The 19,332-nt window shown below is 52.7% G+C and overlaps 1 protein-coding gene across 6 annotated transcripts; it reads right to left on the reverse strand.

The window, feature by feature from the left end:
- Window positions 1-46: 46 nt before the first annotated feature.
- TMEM175 (transmembrane protein 175) lies at window positions 47-19,326 on the reverse strand. Of its 6 annotated transcripts, none has more exons than XM_008569347.1 (13): window positions 18,956-19,326; window positions 18,421-18,503; window positions 12,694-12,736; window positions 12,143-12,325; window positions 12,001-12,039; window positions 9,776-9,870; window positions 7,420-7,471; window positions 7,078-7,113; window positions 6,277-6,360; window positions 5,723-5,887; window positions 2,634-2,712; window positions 2,345-2,477; window positions 47-719 (listed from the first exon to the last, which is right to left on the reverse strand). In XM_008569347.1, exons 3-13 carry the CDS (start codon window positions 12,733-12,735, stop codon window positions 47-49), a joined length of 1,581 nt encoding a protein of 526 aa, XP_008567569.1. In that variant the 5' UTR covers window position 12,736; window positions 18,421-18,503; window positions 18,956-19,326. The 6 variants fall into 6 exon arrangements, with proteins under 6 accessions (XP_008567569.1, XP_008567561.1, XP_008567585.1 ...); XM_008569339.1 differs by having other exon boundaries at window positions 9,776-9,873; XM_008569363.1 differs by lacking the exons at window positions 12,001-12,039; window positions 12,143-12,325; window positions 12,694-12,736.
- Window positions 19,327-19,332: the final 6 nt, after the last annotated feature.

Consider the following 19,332-nt stretch of genomic DNA (forward strand, 5'->3'; position numbering starts at 1 on the left):
GCGGGTGGAAGCGGCCTCCCTGGCCTGAGCCCTGGGACTCTGGCTGCTAGCAGGGAGCGGGGAGGAGTTGTGACTGTGCGTCGGCCTCACCCGCATGGCTTGGCAGGGGCTCTGCTGGCTGGGCCAGGCCCCGCAGGCCCCGCAGACCTGCCAGGGTGAGGCGCACGAGCAGGCGCAGCAGCAAGAAGGCGAAGGGCACAGCGATCTGTGTGAGGTGGAAGATGGCCGTGCTGAACCTGCTCAGGAGGCAGGTGGAGGCAAAGGCCAGCAGGCTGGCACAGGGGTATAGGGCAAGCTTGGCGAACATGAACGCGTGCTCACAACCGCCAAACCGTACTGACGGCTGCAGCGTGTCTGCCTCCTGCAGCAGGGCTGTGGTCCAGATGGCAAACTGGAAAATGCTGGCGAGGAAGATGATGGCGCAGCTCACGCGTACACGCTCCAGCTCGTCATGGGGCTGCCGGGCAAAGGCTGCGGTCTGCTGGTAGGCCAGCGGGAGGCCGCCCACGAAGGCCAGCGAGAGCGTGTTGAGCAGCCCCATGGGCAGCGTTGCCCTGCGGACATGCAGGAAGAGCGAGTGGTGGGCGAACCAGAGCAGGCCCACGGTGGTGAAGGAACCAAAGTAGGCCAGGAAGCGCGGCCCATACACGCTCAGGGCCGCCACGAGGCTGCCGTGGAACTGCTCCCGCACGTCCTTGGGATCCGGAACATTGTCCTCACTGGGAAGCGTGAACAGAGAACATTTGTACCAGCATCACAGAGGCCCAAGCAGGCCTCACAGGGTGGGCTGAGCACGGGTCAGGGCTGCCTGCCCAAGCACGTTTCAGATGAATGCCACGGCCTTTTCGGTACACTAGACTCATTTCACGTATCTGTGTGTACTTGGCGTACTAAACCATCACACGCCGTTCACCTGAACTTCAGACCCAGGGGCATCCTGCATGCTCTTGGCTAACTGGCAGCCCTCCCTGTGAGGTCAGGGGGCTCTCCTGTCTAGGGGTGGGGCCCAAAGGTCTGTTCCTTTCCTGCCTCCACATGCCTCCTGGGTGCACTGACGCCTCCTTAAGTGGGTCAGCCCCCAGATCTGAGGAGGGTTGGCCTCCTTGCTTCTCACTTTCACCAGGGGAGACTCAGGATGACGACTCCTGGACCAAACTTTCTAAGGAACATCAATGAGGCATGTCTGGCCCCAGCACCTCTAGGCTTCTCAAGAACCCAGCTGTGGGGGAGATTGTGTAAGCCCCCTGGTCAACGCCGAGGCCGCTAACAGCACAACCTAGAAAGCCTGGAATGGCATCTCCTTTCACCAACTGGCCACGGAGGCTGGTGGACCTTGAAACATCCCCAGATAGGCCTCCATCCTTCAGAACAGTGGGCTGAGGGGAGGCTGGGCTGGGGATGAGACCCCGAGGCAGCTCCTCAGCAAGTGCAGGGAACCTGCAGAGAGCTGGTGGGCTTTCCCTTGACCACCGTCCCTGGGCAGTTGTCCAGTGAGGGGACCCTGGCTGCAGGGCAGAAGCAAAGGCAGATCGTTCCGGTGCGGTCCTTAAATCTAGGCCTTCAAAATTGGGTACCAATGAACACTTGCTTCTAATTTTTAAAAGTTCACATATTAAGGCTGGCCAGTTAGCTCAGGTGTTTAGAGCTTGGTGTTATACCACCAAGGTCCGGGGTTCAAGCCCTGTACCAGCCAGCTGCCTGCCCCCTCACCTCAAAAAAAATGGTCACAAACTATAGAAGGAAGAAACTAGCAAGAGGGCAGGTATTAGGAGAATCAGTCTAAATGGCAGATACAGAATATAAAATCAGGGTATTGTAACACTTGCAACAAGATACAAGAGTGTTCCGAAATCTGACCAAGGGACAAAAGATGTAAAAACGATGGAAGATTTGAAAAAGCAAATAAAGACACTCAGACATAAGAATATAAGTAAGATTAGAAAGTGGCAGATCGGACCACGCAGAAGCAGTGTGGGGAAGCAACGGGGGCCCCTGGCGCAGGACATGGTGGGGTGTCAGTGGCGAGGCCCAGGGCTGTCCCCGCCAAGCACAGCTCTGGGAGCGAGAGGAGCGGGGGCTGCACTGGAGAAGCTGTGCTGGTAGTGGTCGCACTCTTAGGTTGAGGGACGCTGGGATGGGACCTCGCTTTCGGGGAGCTCTGCTTTTCTTGAGGTGCCCTCTCCTTACAGAAAGCTCTGGGCACCCAAGGGTGCAGCTGAGACCCGTGTCTTTTTGGAGCTTCCAGGATGAAACACCCAGGACTCAGATATGAACCCACCACCTGAAAGATTGGCAGGGCCTGGGGGGCTCAGGGCAAGTTCCAGCACCCCGCACGGGTCCTCACCAGATGTCCAGGATGAGGAGGGTGGCCACGATGGCATAGACACCGTCACTGAAGGCTTCCACACGCTCTTTGCTGAGTGGCTGGTGGAGGTCAAAGGTGAATGGCACACTGTGAGCTGGGGTCTCTCGGCGGCCTGTGGATATGCCAGGAGCAGGGAGCTGGCCAAGCCCCCGGGGCCAGTGTGGTTGTCACTGCCCTCTTTCCTGAAGGGGCTGGGAGCGTGCAGGGTAGGAGAGCACACCACCTGTTTGAGCCCTGCCCACCCAACAATCCAGCCCTGGTCACCTACCCATGAGCCTGTCTCTGCACCAGCTGGTGGCCTTGCTGACGTGGGGGAGGAAGACGACTGTTGCCATCAGCAGGTATGACTGCAGAGACAGAACAGGTGAGCGTCCCCTCCATGGTGAGGCCAGGGCTGCATGCCACCCTCACACCAGGTGGCTGGCCAGGAATCCCGCCCTAGAACAGTCTGCTCCAAAGGGAAGGCCAGCACCAGCGACAAAAGAGACGGCAGGGAAGTGCGCTTCACCCAGGTGAAGGCGTGTGTCAGAGCATGCCCCAGAGTGCAAGGACAGCCCACAGGTGGGGGACACCTTCTCAGATCATCTACCTGAGAAGAGTCTAGTATCCAGAGTGCACAAGGAACTCTGACAACTCAACCCCAGACAGACAGACAACCCAATGGAAAAATGGGCAAAAGACTCAGACATCTCTTCAAAGAAAATATGTCAATGGCTGATAAGCACATGAAATGATGCTCAGCACCATCAGTCAACAGGGAAATGCAGATCAAACCCACAGGAGACGCCACCTCACACCCACTATGACAGCTAGAATCAACCAGACAAAGTGACAGCTGTTTAAGAGACTAGGAGAAGCTGGAGCCCTGTGCACCGCTGGAGGGCCATGAAGTGGCACGGCTGCTGTGGAAAGCAGTTTGGCAGCTCCTCAAAAGACTAAATGCAAAATTCCCATATAATCCAGCAATTCCACCAAAGAACTGAAAACGGGTTTGAAGAGAGACCTGCACAGCCATGTTCACAGCAGCCTTATTCCCAACAGCCAGGGGGTGGAAGTCACCGGTGTCCCCCCGGACTGATGGCAGGTAAACGGAACGCGGTCCTTCTGTACCAGGCACGTACTGGGCAGTAACGAGGAAGGAAATTCTACCGCATGCTAGATGCGGATGAACCCTGAAAACATGATGCTGTATTTTAGGAGCCGGACACAAAAAGCCACGTGTTGTGTGATTATGCAGAACATGGGGAATAAGCAAATCCATAGACAGCAGGTGAGAAGGTCCGGGGACTGAGGGAGGAAGGATGGGCGTCACTGCGCATTGGGAACAAGCCTCTGCTGGAACTGGGCAGAGGGGGTGGCTGCACACACTGTGAACACACTAAATGCCATGTAATCGTCCACTTGAAAATGGTCACGGTGGCAAATTTTATGTCACGGGTACTTTACTAAGATTTTTTTAAGAATGGAGGGCAGAGGGCCAGGCCAGCGTGACTCCTGGCCGAGGTGGCTGTGGGAAAGGGCAGGCTCCGTTTCCTGGTGCTCGGCTCTGCAGCAGTGCCGGGAACACACAACGCTGTGCTCAGGCTGGTGCTGCCAACACACACAGCGACCCCCCGACACCCTGCCGGGATGCTCGGTGTCCTGAGCCATGCCCCCTCCACGTGTCAGGACCATCTCAGGCCTCTGCGAGGGTGCTGCCGCACCCGTGTCCTTCACTGAAAGCACCCCACGTTCACTGGAGGCGGGTGAGAACTCTTCACAAGTAACGAGAGTTCTCAGGTGTGTTTATCACCCAGTCTGCCAGGCGCAGCGGCAGCAGCGCGCAGACGTGCCAGCAGGAGGCACACGCGGGTGTACTGCTGGGGGGAGGCAGAAGTTGGAACTGGGCAAGGGGGCCTATCGGGGTGCCTGCAGTGCGGTGGGAGGTGAAGCAGCTGGGAGGGAAGGCTGCAGGGAGTGGGTGTGGAGCCTCATGTCTGAAAAGAGGTGGGGGCGTGGGGTGTGGCCTGAGGCGAGGAGCAGCAGTGATGGAGTAATCTGGGAAGGATGCAGCTAAGCAGCAGCTGCCAGTGGGCTGGGGGAGGGGTGCGGTGGCAGGCATGCTGGCCACTGCAGCCTGAGTCACCTGTCCCTCTGAGGTCCTGGATGTGCTGGCTGCTGGGCTACCTACACCCCATACAGAGGACCCTCCTTTCCCCAGTGCCGTGGCACCTGCTTCAGGCCGGCTCGGCCATGCTGTCCTGCACCTGCTTCTGCCTCACAAGGCAGCCACTGCGTGTGAGTGGGACATGGTGGCCTGCCCTCCTGTCTCGTGAGCACCAGTCGCACCGAGTCTCTGAGGAAGCAGCCACACAGCAGCGCCCCCCACCTCTCACACCTTCCTTCTCCCCTCATCATGGAGGCCTCCTGCCATGGCCCCACGTGGCCTGACGCTCAGCCTGACTGTGGGTGCCTCCGACCCTCTGGACCCTGAATTCTAAAGTCAGAATTCTCTTGAAATATTTACTGAATACTGAAAACAAATAAAATAAATATTAATCACCACCACCATCAACCATTATTTCTCCATGATTCTTACGATGCTTCAGGTTTAGAAACTCCATTTACTTCAAGAGTGCATAAGTCGGTCCAGCAGCCATGAGCTCTGTGACCGACGGAGGCAGCTGCTGCTGGGTGTGCACCTCGCTCCTGGCTGCTGCGAGCTCTGTTACAACAATGTTCTCGCTCCTGTTGAGATGCTTTCGCTCTCACTTGCCTGAGTGCTGCCGTCGCCAGAGCTACAGTGGCCAACAGGCCCCGCTCACAGCAGGGCTGCCCAGACCCCGTTGCCACAGGTGTACACAGCAGGCACCTCCCGCCAACAGCTGGGTCCTGCAAGTGTCTTCTCCAGTCCTCAGCTTCCTCTCCGGGTCCTGGGACTTCCTTTCTCTGCTTTCCCCCCCTTCAGTGGTGGCTCCCTGTCATCAAGGCAAGGGTGTTCTGACCCCTCCACCCACATAGCTACTTGGTGTCTACTACCCTGGCAGGGGTTTGTGTAAATACTTGATCCAGAATAAAGACAAGCAGAGCCCTGCTTGCCCAGTGCCTTTGTTTCTCACCCTCCTCTTGCTAACGCTTCACAGGAAGGGATGACACATGCACCGCCCCAAAGGGTGTTTCTTGAACTTGGCAGCTGGGTCCAAGGAGCCCTGGACAGAGCAGCAACCACATCTTGGACACCTGTCTTCTCCCAGGCCACTTGCCGCAGCCACAGGCCTCGCACAGAAGGCCCTCGGGGGACCTCCACACATACCAGCCCTCCCCTGCCACCCCCACGTGTGATCCCACCTGGGCCCTGGGCACTGTCCCAGCACTCACCATGGGGAAGAAGAAAAGGGAGAAGATGGCTGCCATGAAGCACAGAGCTGGGCCCCGGAACACGATGCCCAGGATGTGCTGCCGGTGCAGGGCCCTGTGGGCCGAGCGCTGGATCTGCGGGCTCAGCAGGTGTGGGAAGTGGAATGCGTACCCCACAATCAGTGCCTGGGAGAGATGCAGGCTGCAGACGCCAGCCCCAACAGGGCACACAGACAGAGCCAGCCCACCTTCGGGCTGCCCAACAGCACCTGCACAGGGGTTGCGGGGGACCCCAGAGGTGGGCTTGTGCCCCGGGATGTCCTGGGGAGGAGGCTGGAGTGGAGAAGGGGAGGGAGCCCTGCTCCTGGGGCTGTGTGTGGGGGTCCCAGAGCCAACCCTTCCTTGTCTCTGCTCAGCAAGGAATGGGGGCTCTGGGCACACCACATCCTATGTGTGTATGTGGGCAGGATTTGGGCTCCTTGGGACGTGTGGGGACAGGTCCTCGGCACCCCACCTGCACGGCCCTGATGGTGATCACACACACACACACATACCCCCGGCCCCAGGGACCCTACCTGTACAGCCCCGATGGCGATCACACACATGCAGAACAAGAAGATGCCCAGAGGCACGTCAGGGAAGGTCACCATTAAGGAAAACTGTGGTGGAAAAAAAGAGGAGAAGAGAAAAAAGCAAGTAAGAACCCCAAAAAGTTAAAGGCCCCAGGGGTTCCAGGGCCTGAAAGTGAGGGCACAGTGAGCCTCCCCATCTGTGCTGTTCACTGGGACGCAGGGCCACCACAGGGTGGGACAGCCAAAGTGTGAGGGTATATCTGGGGGGTGGTCTGTCCACAGCCCCTCCCACAGGAGCAAATTCTATCAAATGCTTCAGCCCTCTGTAGCCAAAATGTCATCAAATTCCTACAGAAGTCTGCAGATCCAAATTCTCTGTGATACACAGCCCTGCAGCCAGGCAGTCTCTGTCAGAACTCAGAACGTGTGTGCTTACGGGCCTGAGCAGCGGCAGGTGAGGCAGGGAGGCCAGCTGGATGAAGTGCGGGGCTGCATGCTGGGGATGGTCTGGCATGGGCAGCAGGCTGCAGCCTCAGGGGCCAGGTGGGAGCCAGGAGCATTGGTGACAACCCTCACTGTGGTCTCTGCCTCTGTGTGCCCTCCTCTGAGGCCTTGGAGGCCTCCTCTCCCCCACCCAGCCTGACAGTCCCTGCCTGCTGGCTCCCCCAAAACCTTCTCTCCTTGTAGTAACGCTGTGGCCTGGGCCCTGGAGCACCCAGCTGGTCTGAGGGTCGGAGACCCAGCCAAACCCAGCGGTGTTCAGCAAGGCTTCGAGGAGCATCGGAGGAAGTGGCTGTCACTCACCGTGTATGGCAGGAACGTGATGGTCATCATGCAGGCCTGTGGGGAGGAGGAGAGCCACAGTCACGGTGCAGCCTGGACCAAGGGGGAAGGAGAGCGCTCATCTTCCCTGCCCTCACCCCACAGGCAGGCGGCACAGCCAACATCCGCGACCCCCCCGCCCCCGGTCTGTCTGGGCTGAGGCTCCATGTGGGAGCATCTGAGGAGCTTCCAGATATGGGCTGGTTCCAGGCTCTGAGGGGACGCAGGTTACAAGAGAAGCAGCTAATGCTTCCTCTCGCTCCTCCTTGGATGGTTGAATTACAGACTAAAATCCCTTCCCAAAAGTGGCAGGGAAAAGCTCACCAGGTTAAGCAAGGCAAGCGTGTCATCTGTTTTCCCAACAGCCTGGAACAACCTGAACAATTTAAGAAAAACAGGAAGAGACAGTTCATCAGCAAGATGTGCTTTTGATAAAATTAAACATGCACACACTTTTTCCAGTATCTTCTGGTTAGACATCATTAAAACATGTCATTTTTAGCTAAATATAAGATACCACCCAGGAAACGAGATTTGGAAAATACAAAGAAGGAAATACCAGTTCCCGAGATGCACCCTGTCACCCCTCCTACTCTTCTGGTCATGCTCCCCCTAATTAAAAGCATGTTGCTTTAAACAGCACCAATCTGAAGAAACAAATGTGTACATGTGGCAGCTTTGGGGTGCATGGTCTCTTCAAAGCATGCTTTTCGGAGCCAGCTTATTACATGGTGCTTGGGGCTGGCTGCCACTCTCTGAGGCCTCCCGACTGTGCCAGGCTGTCAGTGGCCTCTGGGGCCTGCGAATCACCTGTGCCTGGCATAGAGGCCAGATCCCCACATGGGTGCCCGGCCCAAGCTCTCTGCAAACACCCCTTGGTGGAGGTTCAGCTCCATCCTACAACAAATGCCCTCTTAAGGCCTTATGTCCACTGTTTTGAAAAGCAATCCTCTTTCCTCATTGTTTTTTCAGGGATTTCATATCTAAATCTGTTGAAACTGCCTATCTAATAGATACGGTTTTATGCTGAGGCAACAGGCATAAACAGAAAACTAGAAACAGATCAGTGTCCATCCAGGAAGCATGAACGCAACTCACCAAGGGTCCTGCTCCTGAAGCCATCCCTTGCTGGCCCCTCGTATGGGGTTGCCCCACCTGGGCACTGACCCACCAGGGCACTGACCCCTTGCAGTGGAAAGAGTAGTGCCACACTGCCCTGTCCACTCTAAAGATGTGGCTTTCGGCTGGGTGGTCCCCCATCCTGGAAGCTCTGCATCCAGCTCAGGGAGCCCAGGGTGGCCTCAGGGGCTTATTCTGGGGCTGTGTGGTTCACTAAAAAGTCAAAAAGAAGGGGCCAGGGGCCGGCCCGGTGGCGCACTGGATAAGTGCGCCGCTTGGGAAGTGGGGCGGCGCTCCCGCCCGAGGGTTCGGATCCCACATACAGACCGGTTCCCGCTCACTGGCTGAGCGAGGCGCGGGAGCAACGCCGAGGGTTGCGATCCCGCTGCTGGTCCCCAGTCCAGTACGGGGGAACACTGAGGGTTGCGATCCGTTGCCGGACATGGAAAAAGACACACACACACAAAAAAAAAAAAAAAAAAGAAGGGGCCAGGTCCCATTGGAGGGCACCCTCAGCCGTGATGCACAAAGGTCAGGGAAGCCCCTCACTGGCCCATGCTCCACACCAGGCTGTGCCTTTGACAAATGAAAGCACAAGCAAGGGACTGTGTAGCACTGTCCATGCTGCAGCCCCTCAAACCCCACCAGACTGTGGGCCCCTGAGTGCTCTGTAAACAAGGGAGGCCCAAGAGGAAAGCCCTCCCCTCAGTCTTGAAAGAAGAGGCTCATGTGTCACCACCGGAAACAAATCATTCTGCTGAGACAAATATATCACATAAAACAGCAGGGACACTTTCAACACAAGTGAAGATGCTCAACTGGACCTAGGGATTTTTCTGCACCTTTGGCATTCCCCAGAGAGCACTTTCTTTCAACAGGCCCATTTGTAATGGAGGACACCAGTATCCATACCCCCAGCCCTACCTCCAGATGTCCTCTGTCCCTCTCTGTCCCCTGCAGCTCTGGGACCCCACTCCCCTGGAACTTAAGGAAGCTTTTCCTCCCCAAAACACAGCCCAGGCCTTGCGCATGCCCATGTCCTGCTGATTCAGCCTCCAGAGAGAAATGGCAGTACAGCTTGTGAGTCCCCAGGGGCAGGATGGCGATGGGGAGGGAGTTGTGCACATCGAGCGATGGCCTGAGCAGGACTTAATGGGCAGGATGCAGCTTGGGACACATGGCTCACAGCCCCCTCTTGGCCCTGCTCCGGCCTGGTCTGGCAGCTCTAGCAGGTGGGCACTCGGCTGTCCCACCTCACATAGGAGGAGCACCCGTGGGCAGCGCTGAGCATCTGGGAGGTGCCCATGTCGGGGTGAAGAAATGAGGATCAGAGAAGAACCTGGGGCAAGGGCAGGAAGGAGCAGCCTGCCAGGCCTAACCTCCCCAGGATGCAGAATGTGATGGGGTAAGGGTCCCAGGGACACCCTGAGAACTGTGTGTCTCGCTGGTACTGCTGCTGCTGTACTGCCCCCGTGCCCACTGCACCCTACAGCCACTGGGCATCTGCACTGAATAAGCCATGAAGATGCAGACCTCACCTGGGAAAAGCCCTGGCCCCTACCTTGTGTGTGCTGCCCAAGCCTCAGTCACAATCAGGAACGTCATCAGGTAGACAGCAATCCTGGTTGCTAGAAGTTTCTGTATACTTTTGTCAAACTGCTAGAATGAAAGACCACAGACATCAGGGGAAAGTTACACAAGTGAAACCAGCCCGAATCCCAGGTGAACCCCCAGGAGGTGCTGCCCATCTCCCTTGACAAGCCCCTCCCTCTGGCCCCTGCCCTTTCTGCACGGCAGTGACCAGTCCCCCACATCCACAGCTGAGTATTAGAGTCTTCTGTGGACTGTTTTCCTGCTGGAATGTCAGCTCGAGACCCTTCAGTGACACGCTCACAGGACCAGAGCAGTGGGCACCACAGGCCTCAATACCATCAAGGGTCAGGAGGTGAGGATGTGTCTTAGTCACTGGCAGGTCTGTTCTCACATGCAGAAGGGACAGAGGGAAAAAGGGCCTAGCTAGCTCTCTCCAGCCCTTTTATAAGGTCACTAGTCCCATCCAGGAGGGCTCTGCCCCATGACTTAATCCCCTCCTAACGGCCCCACCTCTCAATACCATCACCTTGGGGTTTAAGTTCTAACCTATGGATCTTGGAGGGACACACACATTCACACCGCAGCAGGGTTACACTCGGTGTTCCCTGGGCGAGCCATTCTGAAACAGCTGAGGGGAAAGGTGCCTCTGAGGCAGGCCCTGCCCCTCGGTGGGATCGCAGCCGAGGCCAGTGGCTGGAATGAGACAGAGGCAGGGAGGACACACCATGAAGCGGTGGGAGGGGTTTTAGGTTTCATCTACGGAGACTCAGAACACCGGCCTCTTCACTGCTTTCCTTGCTTTATTTGCAAGTCAGTGACTTACTATTTTAGTTAAATTACTTCTTTTATTGAGTGCTGTCATGTTTTTTGAATCGCGGGGCTTTTGAAGTCTTGGCTAGTGGGTTTTTTTTTAAACAAAACAGAGAACAGCTCTGTGAATCCCCTTCATGTCCAGGGAGGTGTCCACTGTTCCAGCATCTTCTGCAGGAAGCACATCCTATCCTTCCTCCACTAACGTGTCTTTTCTGAATGAGTTCCATGGACTCTCAGGGAACTTGCAGAGGCTCAGAGTCCTCTGTTAACCAGTTAGGACACACAGAGAAGAGACTTTGCACTAAAAGTTACAGTCTGCATAAAAATGACTTGATCGCAGAGAAGTGTGAGGAGATTTAGCCTCATAGGGTTTTCCTAGATCTAACCACAGTGAAGGCCTTCATGTTATGTGGCCTCACTGACAACTCTGTTCCCAAGTTGTTGGCCAAGGCAAGCACCTCATGACCACAGAGGCGGCTGCAGAGCCACGGCCAGCACCCGGGGGCCACCTCTCCTGAGCAGCTGCTGTGGCTCCCTCACACACCAGCCCCCTTGGGGAGGTGGGTGCAGCTCTGGTGGATGAAAAAGCCAAACTCTAAGCAGCACCCATGGCCTCCAGCACCACCTAGGCTTGGCTCACCAGTCAGGATCGGTGCCCAGCCTGATCCGTGTGTGGAGCCTGCTGGCCTGAGCACCACCACGTCTTCACTCCTCTGTACCTCACAGTGCTTGTGAGGCTGGCATCAGGACACCCAGGGCCTCCCATGTGGGGAGGTCTAGCAAGGCACACACACACACACCCAGGGCCTCTAAGCATCTTCTGAAACCATTCAGCTTCTAAGGTGCTATGTGTTGCTCTTTAACTCAGAAACATTCCAGTAAAGTTGACCATAAATGGAAACTCTGCTTTTAAAGCCTTTTCCCACTCACCAGTGGAATGAAACTGCCTGAGTGAGCCAGGGTCTCTGCAGAGGGTACAGCAGCAGGCTTTCTGTTTAGGGTCAGGGTACCACTGTGAGGGATACTCGGGGGTGACAGGGCAGAGACCCCACCTGGGGAGCTTCCCCCGAACAGAGGAAATTGCTGTCATGTAAAAACCAGCCTCTCAGGACAGGCCTAGACCCTCCCTTCCCTGCAGGAGCCCGGGGGGCGCCTCCACTGCCTGCACCTGTGCAACACCCCCCCCAGACAAGGGCCCCTTGGGTCGGGTGAGCACAGGCTGAATTGGTGCTGCTGAGGGAGGAGGCACCGACAGCCTGCCCGCTCCTCCAAATGAGAACCCCACCTCCTGCCCGGCCCCCTGCCTCCCACGTGTGGCTCCCTGAGCCCAGAGTGGGTCTTCTCGTGGCCACACTGTACGAAGACAGGCTGTTCCCATACCTGTTCGGGGGAGATCTCTGTGTGGGTCACAGGCAGGATCTAAAGGGACAAAGAGGGGAGAGGAGCTCAGAGACATTTCTGGGCCCCACAGGCTGCTCCACAGGTGGGGTGGGGTGGGCTGAGTGGGCGGGCCCATACACACCATGACGGTGGCGATGATGGACAGCAGTGCATCGCTGAAGCTGAGCATGCGGTGGGAGCTCTGTGTCTCCTCCCCAGCATCCTTGTCCCTTCTGCCTAGGGGGCCATCCCCCTGCACATCCAGAGTCTGCTCTGGGGTCCCAGGCCCAGACATGATGGGGCCACTGGCCGGTGGTGGCAGGAGCTGTGAGGAAGCACAGCTCTGAGCATGCCAGGGGCCCCGGCTATTCCACCCCTGCAGGCTGCAGCCATGATGCAGGGGCGGAGGCCAGGCATGGGGGGTGGGTGGGCGTGGCTGCGGCTGAGAGACAGGACTGGTCCCAGCTGCTCTGTCCTCTCCCAGGCGGCCCCTCCAATTTCTAGCCTCCAGGCTAACGGCACCGGCATCAGACTATGCCCTTGGCGCTATCACTGCTGAGCACTGTGACATGGGCAAGAGACAGGCTCTGTGCCTGTTTCCCTCAAGAACGGGGAAGACGAGGGAAGGCAACATACAACAGATAGTGGGTGCTCAATACACTACCATGTCACCAGGGAAGGGACATGAAATACCTGACCTCCAAGGGCAGACTCTCCTCTGTGAGTCGCTTTCATCCTAAACATGGAAAAGGAACGAGGCGCCGTGTGGGGCCCGAGTTCATAGAGTCCTTTGGGGCCTCGGTGCCCATACATGCATGCAAGGGGCAGCCCCTTCCCCCAGGGGGCTGCACTGTTGCTGTAGTCTTTGAGGAAACCAAGCCCTCACATGACTATCTGGCACCAGGGGAGGGCGCTCTCGCTCCCCCCATGGTCATTCCACCTGCATGGGCCAGGCTGGGCCACCCAGGGTTGAGGCACACACCTAAGCCAATATCCCAGCCGTGGCTCACTTAGCACAGGGCTCCATGGACATTTTTTTTTTCCTTTTTGTCTTTTTTCGTGACCAGCAACGGATCGCAACCCTCAGTGTTGCGCCCGTACCGGACCGGGACCGGCAATGGGATCGCAACCCTCGGTGCTGCGCCTGCACCTCGCTCAGCCAGTGAGCGGCGGGTCTGTATGTGGGATCCGAACCCTTGGCAGGAGCGCCGCTGCGCTCCCAAGCGGCACACTGTAGCAGTGCGCCACCGGGCCGGCCCTCCATGGACATTTTTAATATTGGAGATGGGGCCAGGAGGACCAGTGGATGCGGCTGGAGGGTGCTCTGGGCAGAAGAGAGCTTGGTGCCTCCGAGAACAGAGCTGAGGTGTGGCCAGAGTGGTTGGGGGCACCGTGGGGGGACACTGAGTAGTCCTGGTCCCTACCCAACTGAGCACCTTGGATTCTGCACTGGACACCAGGGTGAGATCAGCAAGGTTGAAGGAAACAAGATCAATATACAAAAATCAACTGTAATTTCTATACATTAGCAATAAACAAACTGCAAATGAAATTAATAAAACAATTCCATTTATAGTAGCATCAAAAATACTTAGGAACAAATTTAACAAAAGAAGTACAAAAGATTAAAGAAGATCTAAATAAATGGAAAAACATCCTTTGTTCATAGATTAGAACACAATATTGTTAAGATGGCAATACTTCCCAAATTGATCTGCAGATTCAATGCATCCCGTCAGAATTCCAATTGCCTTGTGCGCAGAAACTGACAAACTAACCCCAAAATTCATAGGAAATTCAAGAACCCAGAATAGCCACAATAATCTTGAAACAAGAACAAAGTTCGAGGAGCCACGCTTTCCATGTGCTGTAGGAGCTCAGCAGACGTGTCCTGGATGGACTGAGGAGAGGAAAGTGGTCAGAACGGGAGATGCTGAGCTGTGTCTGGAAATATTTCTGACAAGACAAGGATGTTTATCAAGCATATACCAAGTACCAAGCACTGTTCCAAGAACTTATATTTAATATCTCTTAATTCTCCCATAATGCAGTGAAGATTACTGAAAGGCAAAAGGAACTGACTGTGTGTGTGTTTAATGGGGAGAGCCTGGAGTGCAGCAAGGTGCAGGAATCTGACAAGGCCTGAGCACGAGGCTCAGACTTGGAGAAGCACTGAAGAAGGCGGTCAGGACTAACTCACAACAAGCCCTGTACACCCCATGCAGGAGTCTGAGCACTGTTCTGAAGACTGTGTAGAGTCTGAGTATATTCCAGATACAAGTCTATGATCAGATACGTGATGTGCACACATCTCCTCCCAGCCTGGGCTGTGTTTTCACAAAACCATTTTTTAAAAATTAATAGACATCTTTAAAGCAGGTTTAGGTTTACAGAAAAATTGAGCAGAAAATACAAAGTTCTTTTGTATGTTCACATCCTCCTTCCCCTCATTAACATCTTACATTAGTGTGACACATTTGTTACAGCTGAGAAGCTAACACTGATACGTCATTTCCAACTTAAGTCCAGTTTACATCCGACTTCACTCTGTGCTGTACACTCTGCAGATTGTGACTAATGTAGAATGGCTTGTGTCCATCTTTACAGTATCACACAGAACAGTCTCACCGTTCCACACCCAGAGCACTTCACACACTGCCCCTCCCTCTCTCTCCCTGAGTCCCCGCAACCACTGATCTTTTCACGGTCTCCATAGTTTTGCCTTTTCCAGAGTGTCAGAGCGTTGGAATCTAGAAGGCAGTCTGCCCCCTTTCAGACCGGCTTCTTTCACATAGCCATGTGTATTTATGGTTCCTCCAAGTCTTTTTGTCTTGATAGCTCATTTCTTTTTACTGCTGAATAATTCCACACCTTATGCCTGTATCACAGTTTATCTATTCTCCCATTTAAAGTACTGGCTGCTTTCAACAGTGTATTTTGAAGTTCTTAATTTTTATGAAGTCCATTTTATCTATTTATTTTATGGATACTTCTGGTGTCATATCTAAAAAACTCACAGAATATTTCATAGATTTTCTTCCGTGTTTTCTTCAGGAAGTTTTAATTTTAGATTTCAAATTTACATTTATAATCTACTTGGTGTTAATTTTTATATATACTACAAGGTATGGATTAAGGTTCCTTTTTTAAATATATGAGTATCTAATTTTCCAGTATTACTTGTTGAAAAGACAATACTTTCTCCAACAATTACCTTTGCTCCTTTGTAAAAAAATCAATTGACCATATACCTACTGGCCAGTGTCTGGACTCTTTATTCTGTTCCACGAATCTACTTAGCTATCTTTATAGCAAAATCACACTGTTTTGATTACTGTGGCTTTCAAATAAGTGTCCAAGTTAGGTGATGTAAGTCCTACAATTTTTTGTTTTTGTTCAAACTTGTTTGGCAATTCTAGTTCCTTTGCAGATCCAAATGAATTTTAGAATTGGTGTGTCAATTCTATAAAAGAAGTCTGCTGGGAATTGACTGGATTGCATTCAATCTATAGATCAATCTGAGGAGAACTGATGTGTTAATACTGAATTTCCCCAATTATGAACATGGTATATTTCTCCACTTATTAAGGCTTTAAATTTCTCTCAGCAAATTTTTGTAGTTTTCAATTTATAAGTCTTACACATCTTTTTCCGATTTACCCCAAGTATTTTACACTTTTTGATGCTAATATAAAAAGCATTTTTCAACTTCCAGTATCTGCTAGTATGTAGACATATAACTGATTTTTGCATATTTATCTTGTATTCTGCAACCTTGATAAACTCACTAGTTCTAGTAACTCTGTGTAGATCTCATCTGATTTTTTTTATGTACAGCAGTGATTCTTTACTCAGGGTGAGGGGAAGCACACATTTGGCAATGTCTGAAAACATTTCTAGCAGTCACTAGTAGTGTGTGTGTGTGTGTGTGTGTGTGTTTGTGTTAGTTGTATCTAGGGAATAGAGGTCAGAGATGCTGCCAAACATCCTACTATGCACAGGTTACCCACCTCCTCACAGTAAGAAACTAGCCCAAAATGTCAACAGTGCCAAGGTGGAGGAATGCTGACAGATGATCATGTTGTCTGCAAATAAAAAATTTAATCCACTCCTTTTCAATCTGGATGCTTTTTATCTCTTTTTCTTGTGTCATTACACTGGCTGGAATTTCCAGTACAATGCTGAACACAAGTAATGAACATAAGTAGAAAAGACACCAAAAGTACTCTGTTGTTATTGTGGGGAGTGTTCTATAAACGTTTATTAGGTAAATTTGGCTGATAGTGTTGTTCAAGTCTGGGTACTTGTCCTATCATTTACTGGGAAAGAAGTATTCTCCAACTACATCAACCTCCAACTACAGTTGTGACTTTCTCTCTTCTTGCAGTTCTATTACTTTTTACTTCATGCATTTTAGAACTTTGTTATTAAGTGCATAAATGTTTAGGATTGCTTTGTCCTTTTGATGAATTCACCCCTTCTTCATTAAGAAATGGTCTACTTAATTTCTGGTAACATTCTTTGCTATGAAATCTACTACAGGGAAATAGATTTGGAAATTAAGACCATAAATTGAGTTTTACACACACACACACACACACATATATATATATATATATATAGCGAGAGACCTAAGGTCAAACACCTAGGAATCCAGGAGAGAGAAGTATGGAAATACAGATTTGGGTTAAGATGATGTAACTATATCATCAACTGCAGTGCCAGTAAATAAACGTGCTCTGTAAGTACTTATGAAATAAACTGTCGAGTAAGCTCTGAGTTCTAAAGTAACTACATGGTTTAGAAATCTCTACTTGAGGGCCGAGCCCGCGGCGCACTCGGGAGAGTGCGGCACTGGGAGCGCAGCAGCGCTCCCGCCATAGGTTCGGATCCTATACAGGGATGACCAGTGCGCTCACAGCACTTACTGGCTGAGTGCGGTGTGGCCAGTCTCAAAAAGGACAAAAAAAAAAAAGAAAGAAATCTCTACTTGATCCTAGCTCATGCCAATATAAGTCCCTGGTCTCCAATCTCAAGCTCTATCGTGCTCTCTAGTGAGTTGTTCAATAAGTCTCCCACAACAGTTACTTTAGGTCTCTCCCACATTGCTTAAACCTTGGGTTTTCCACCTTCCTCTCACTTTCTGTAGATCTTTTCTTTTCCTTATTCACAGTGAAAACACAAGCCATCAGAGAATTCTTTCACCTTCATTCCAAAAATTACATCGTTTCCTGCAACTGCAATCCATTTTTCCTCCTTGCCTCCTCTCATAAGAGTGTTTTTCCTGTGTCCAAAGCAAACACCCCCATCTATGCTCTGGATGTCACTCCCCTTCTATCTCCTACGGGACCTTACTCCATTACTTCCCTCTCTTCTGTACCAGCAAACCTCCTCTCCCCACTGGCTTCCTTCCATCAGCTTTAGGCTGCTCAAGAATCTCCCATCCCAAAACATCTCAACACTACATCAACCAGCTAGCTCCCACCCTCTCTCCTTCACAGCCAAACTTCCTAAGTTATCTCCACTTACCATCTGTACCTTGTCATCTCTTTATTCCTCCACTTATAGTAATGTATACCTTCCACCCTGCCACTCCAATGGAACTCTTAGTGAGGTCACCAACGACCCCATTGTTGCTAAATCCAATGTACATCTTTTATTCCTTTTTCTACTTGACTTTGAAGTGGCACTAGACACAACCACCTTTTCCCCCTGGAAACATCCTCTCTCCTTGGCTCCATGACAAAATACCCTGTGGGTTTAATTCCTGCTTCCCAGGCTGCTCCTTCTCCATGTGCTGTTCTGTTCTCTGAAGGTGCTAACCTCTTTATGTCTAAATTGGTCTCTGTGGGTCCTCTCTTCAGCTCCTAGAGCCAGCTGCCATCTATATGCCGAGGACACCCAAATATCTGTCTCTAGCCTGGACTCTTTCCTGAACTTCCAGTCCTTGTATTTCACAGCCCACTAGACAAATGCACTGGTTGGAAAAGCCAGATAACTTGTGTTGAATTCTAGCTGTATCACTTGCTGACCTTAGCCAAGGAATAACATTGTCGAGCATGTTTTCCCATCCAAAAATGGCGGGAGTTAATTATACTGTGCTTTCCATGAACGTATTTCTGGGTTACTAAAATAAACCATTACATAAAAGGATGTTGTAAGCAATAAAGCACCCTATAAACTAAGCTACTGCTATCATTACCTCTTACGGTAAAGGTAACAGGTGTTAGCTTGTTTCAAAAGATATTTTTAACCGACTGAAATTCTGGAGGGTTAAGATGCTGATTTGGGCTTTGGGATCCACTTTCAGCTTGAGAACAAATGCTCTACACAAGGGGCTGCAACCTCAAATGCCTACAGGAAGTAACTAAGGCAGGTAACACAGATAGCGATGTTAGCCAGGAAATAATTGCGTCTTACCCGAAGGAGCAGCTCTAGGTGACTGGTAACGCACAGGATTCTAGGTCCAGTATTGCAGATCTGATTTTTGTTTTCTCCAGAAGCTGGAAAACATTTTTTTTTTTCCTTTTTTTTTTTTTTTTTTTTACTGACTGGTAACGGGATCGCAACCCTCGGTGTCGCGCCCATACCGGGTACCGGCAACGGGATCGCAACCCTTGGTGTTGCGCCCGCACCGCGCTCAGCCAGTGAGCGGGAACCGGTCTCCACATGGGATCCGAACTCTCTGCGGGAGCGCCGCCGCGCTCCCAAGCGGCGCACTCTCCAGTGCGCCACCGGGCCGGCCCAAAACATATTTTTTTAAACATAAACTTTTCGGTCTTAAACACCGTGGGGCCGATTTTTTTCTTGTTTAAAAACAAAAACATTGCGGGGCCAAAAGAAGAACGCATGTCTTATTTTTTGCTCCTTATCTTCTAAGGAAAGTCACCTTTCCAACCCCAAATGACTGGGCATTACGAACCATGCCAACTGGTCCATGAAGGCCTGCTTTTACCTTGGAAAAGTGCCCAGGGTGCGAATGAACCTCGAGGGTCACGGGGCGGTCTCTGCAGGGTGGGGGTCGCCGAGAACGAAGGTTTTCTGGCACGGGGCTCCCATCAGCGATCACGTCCCGGAGCCGACGCCCTGCTCTGAAGGAAGAGCAGTGCTGCGGCTCCGTCACCTCCGCGGCGTCCGCCGTCGCGACCAGCCGGCAAGCAAGCTGGTGCACCCAGGGCCCGTCCGCAAACGCGGCGCGAGCAGCCGGAAGGACTCCACCCACGGAGGCGCGGCGCTGACTCAAGCCAGGGCGAGCCGGGAGTGAGCCTCCCGCGAACAGAGCCTGTAGGCAGCGGCTGCGGGTCGGGACGAGCTACCTGGGCGGGAACTGCC

This window comes from Galeopterus variegatus, unplaced genomic scaffold (assembly GCF_000696425.1).
Source record: "Galeopterus variegatus unplaced genomic scaffold, G_variegatus-3.0.2 Scaffold26, whole genome shotgun sequence".
Taxonomy (NCBI): Eukaryota; Metazoa; Chordata; class Mammalia; order Dermoptera; family Cynocephalidae; genus Galeopterus; species Galeopterus variegatus.

Excerpts from the sequence above, each read along its gene's own strand:
- TMEM175 (XM_008569339.1), bottom strand. The coding sequence starts at position 12,735 with ATGAAAGCGACTCACAGAGGAGAGTCTGCCCTTGGAGGTCAG. Across the intron at positions 2,713-5,722 it reads CCCTTTTCTTCTTCCCCATG|TCATACCTGCTGATGGCAAC; the intron begins GTGAGTGCTGGG and ends CTGTCTCTGCAG. Across the intron at positions 2,478-2,633 it reads GTGCAGAGACAGGCTCATGG|GCCGCCGAGAGACCCCAGCT; the intron begins GTAGGTGACCAG and ends GCATATCCACAG.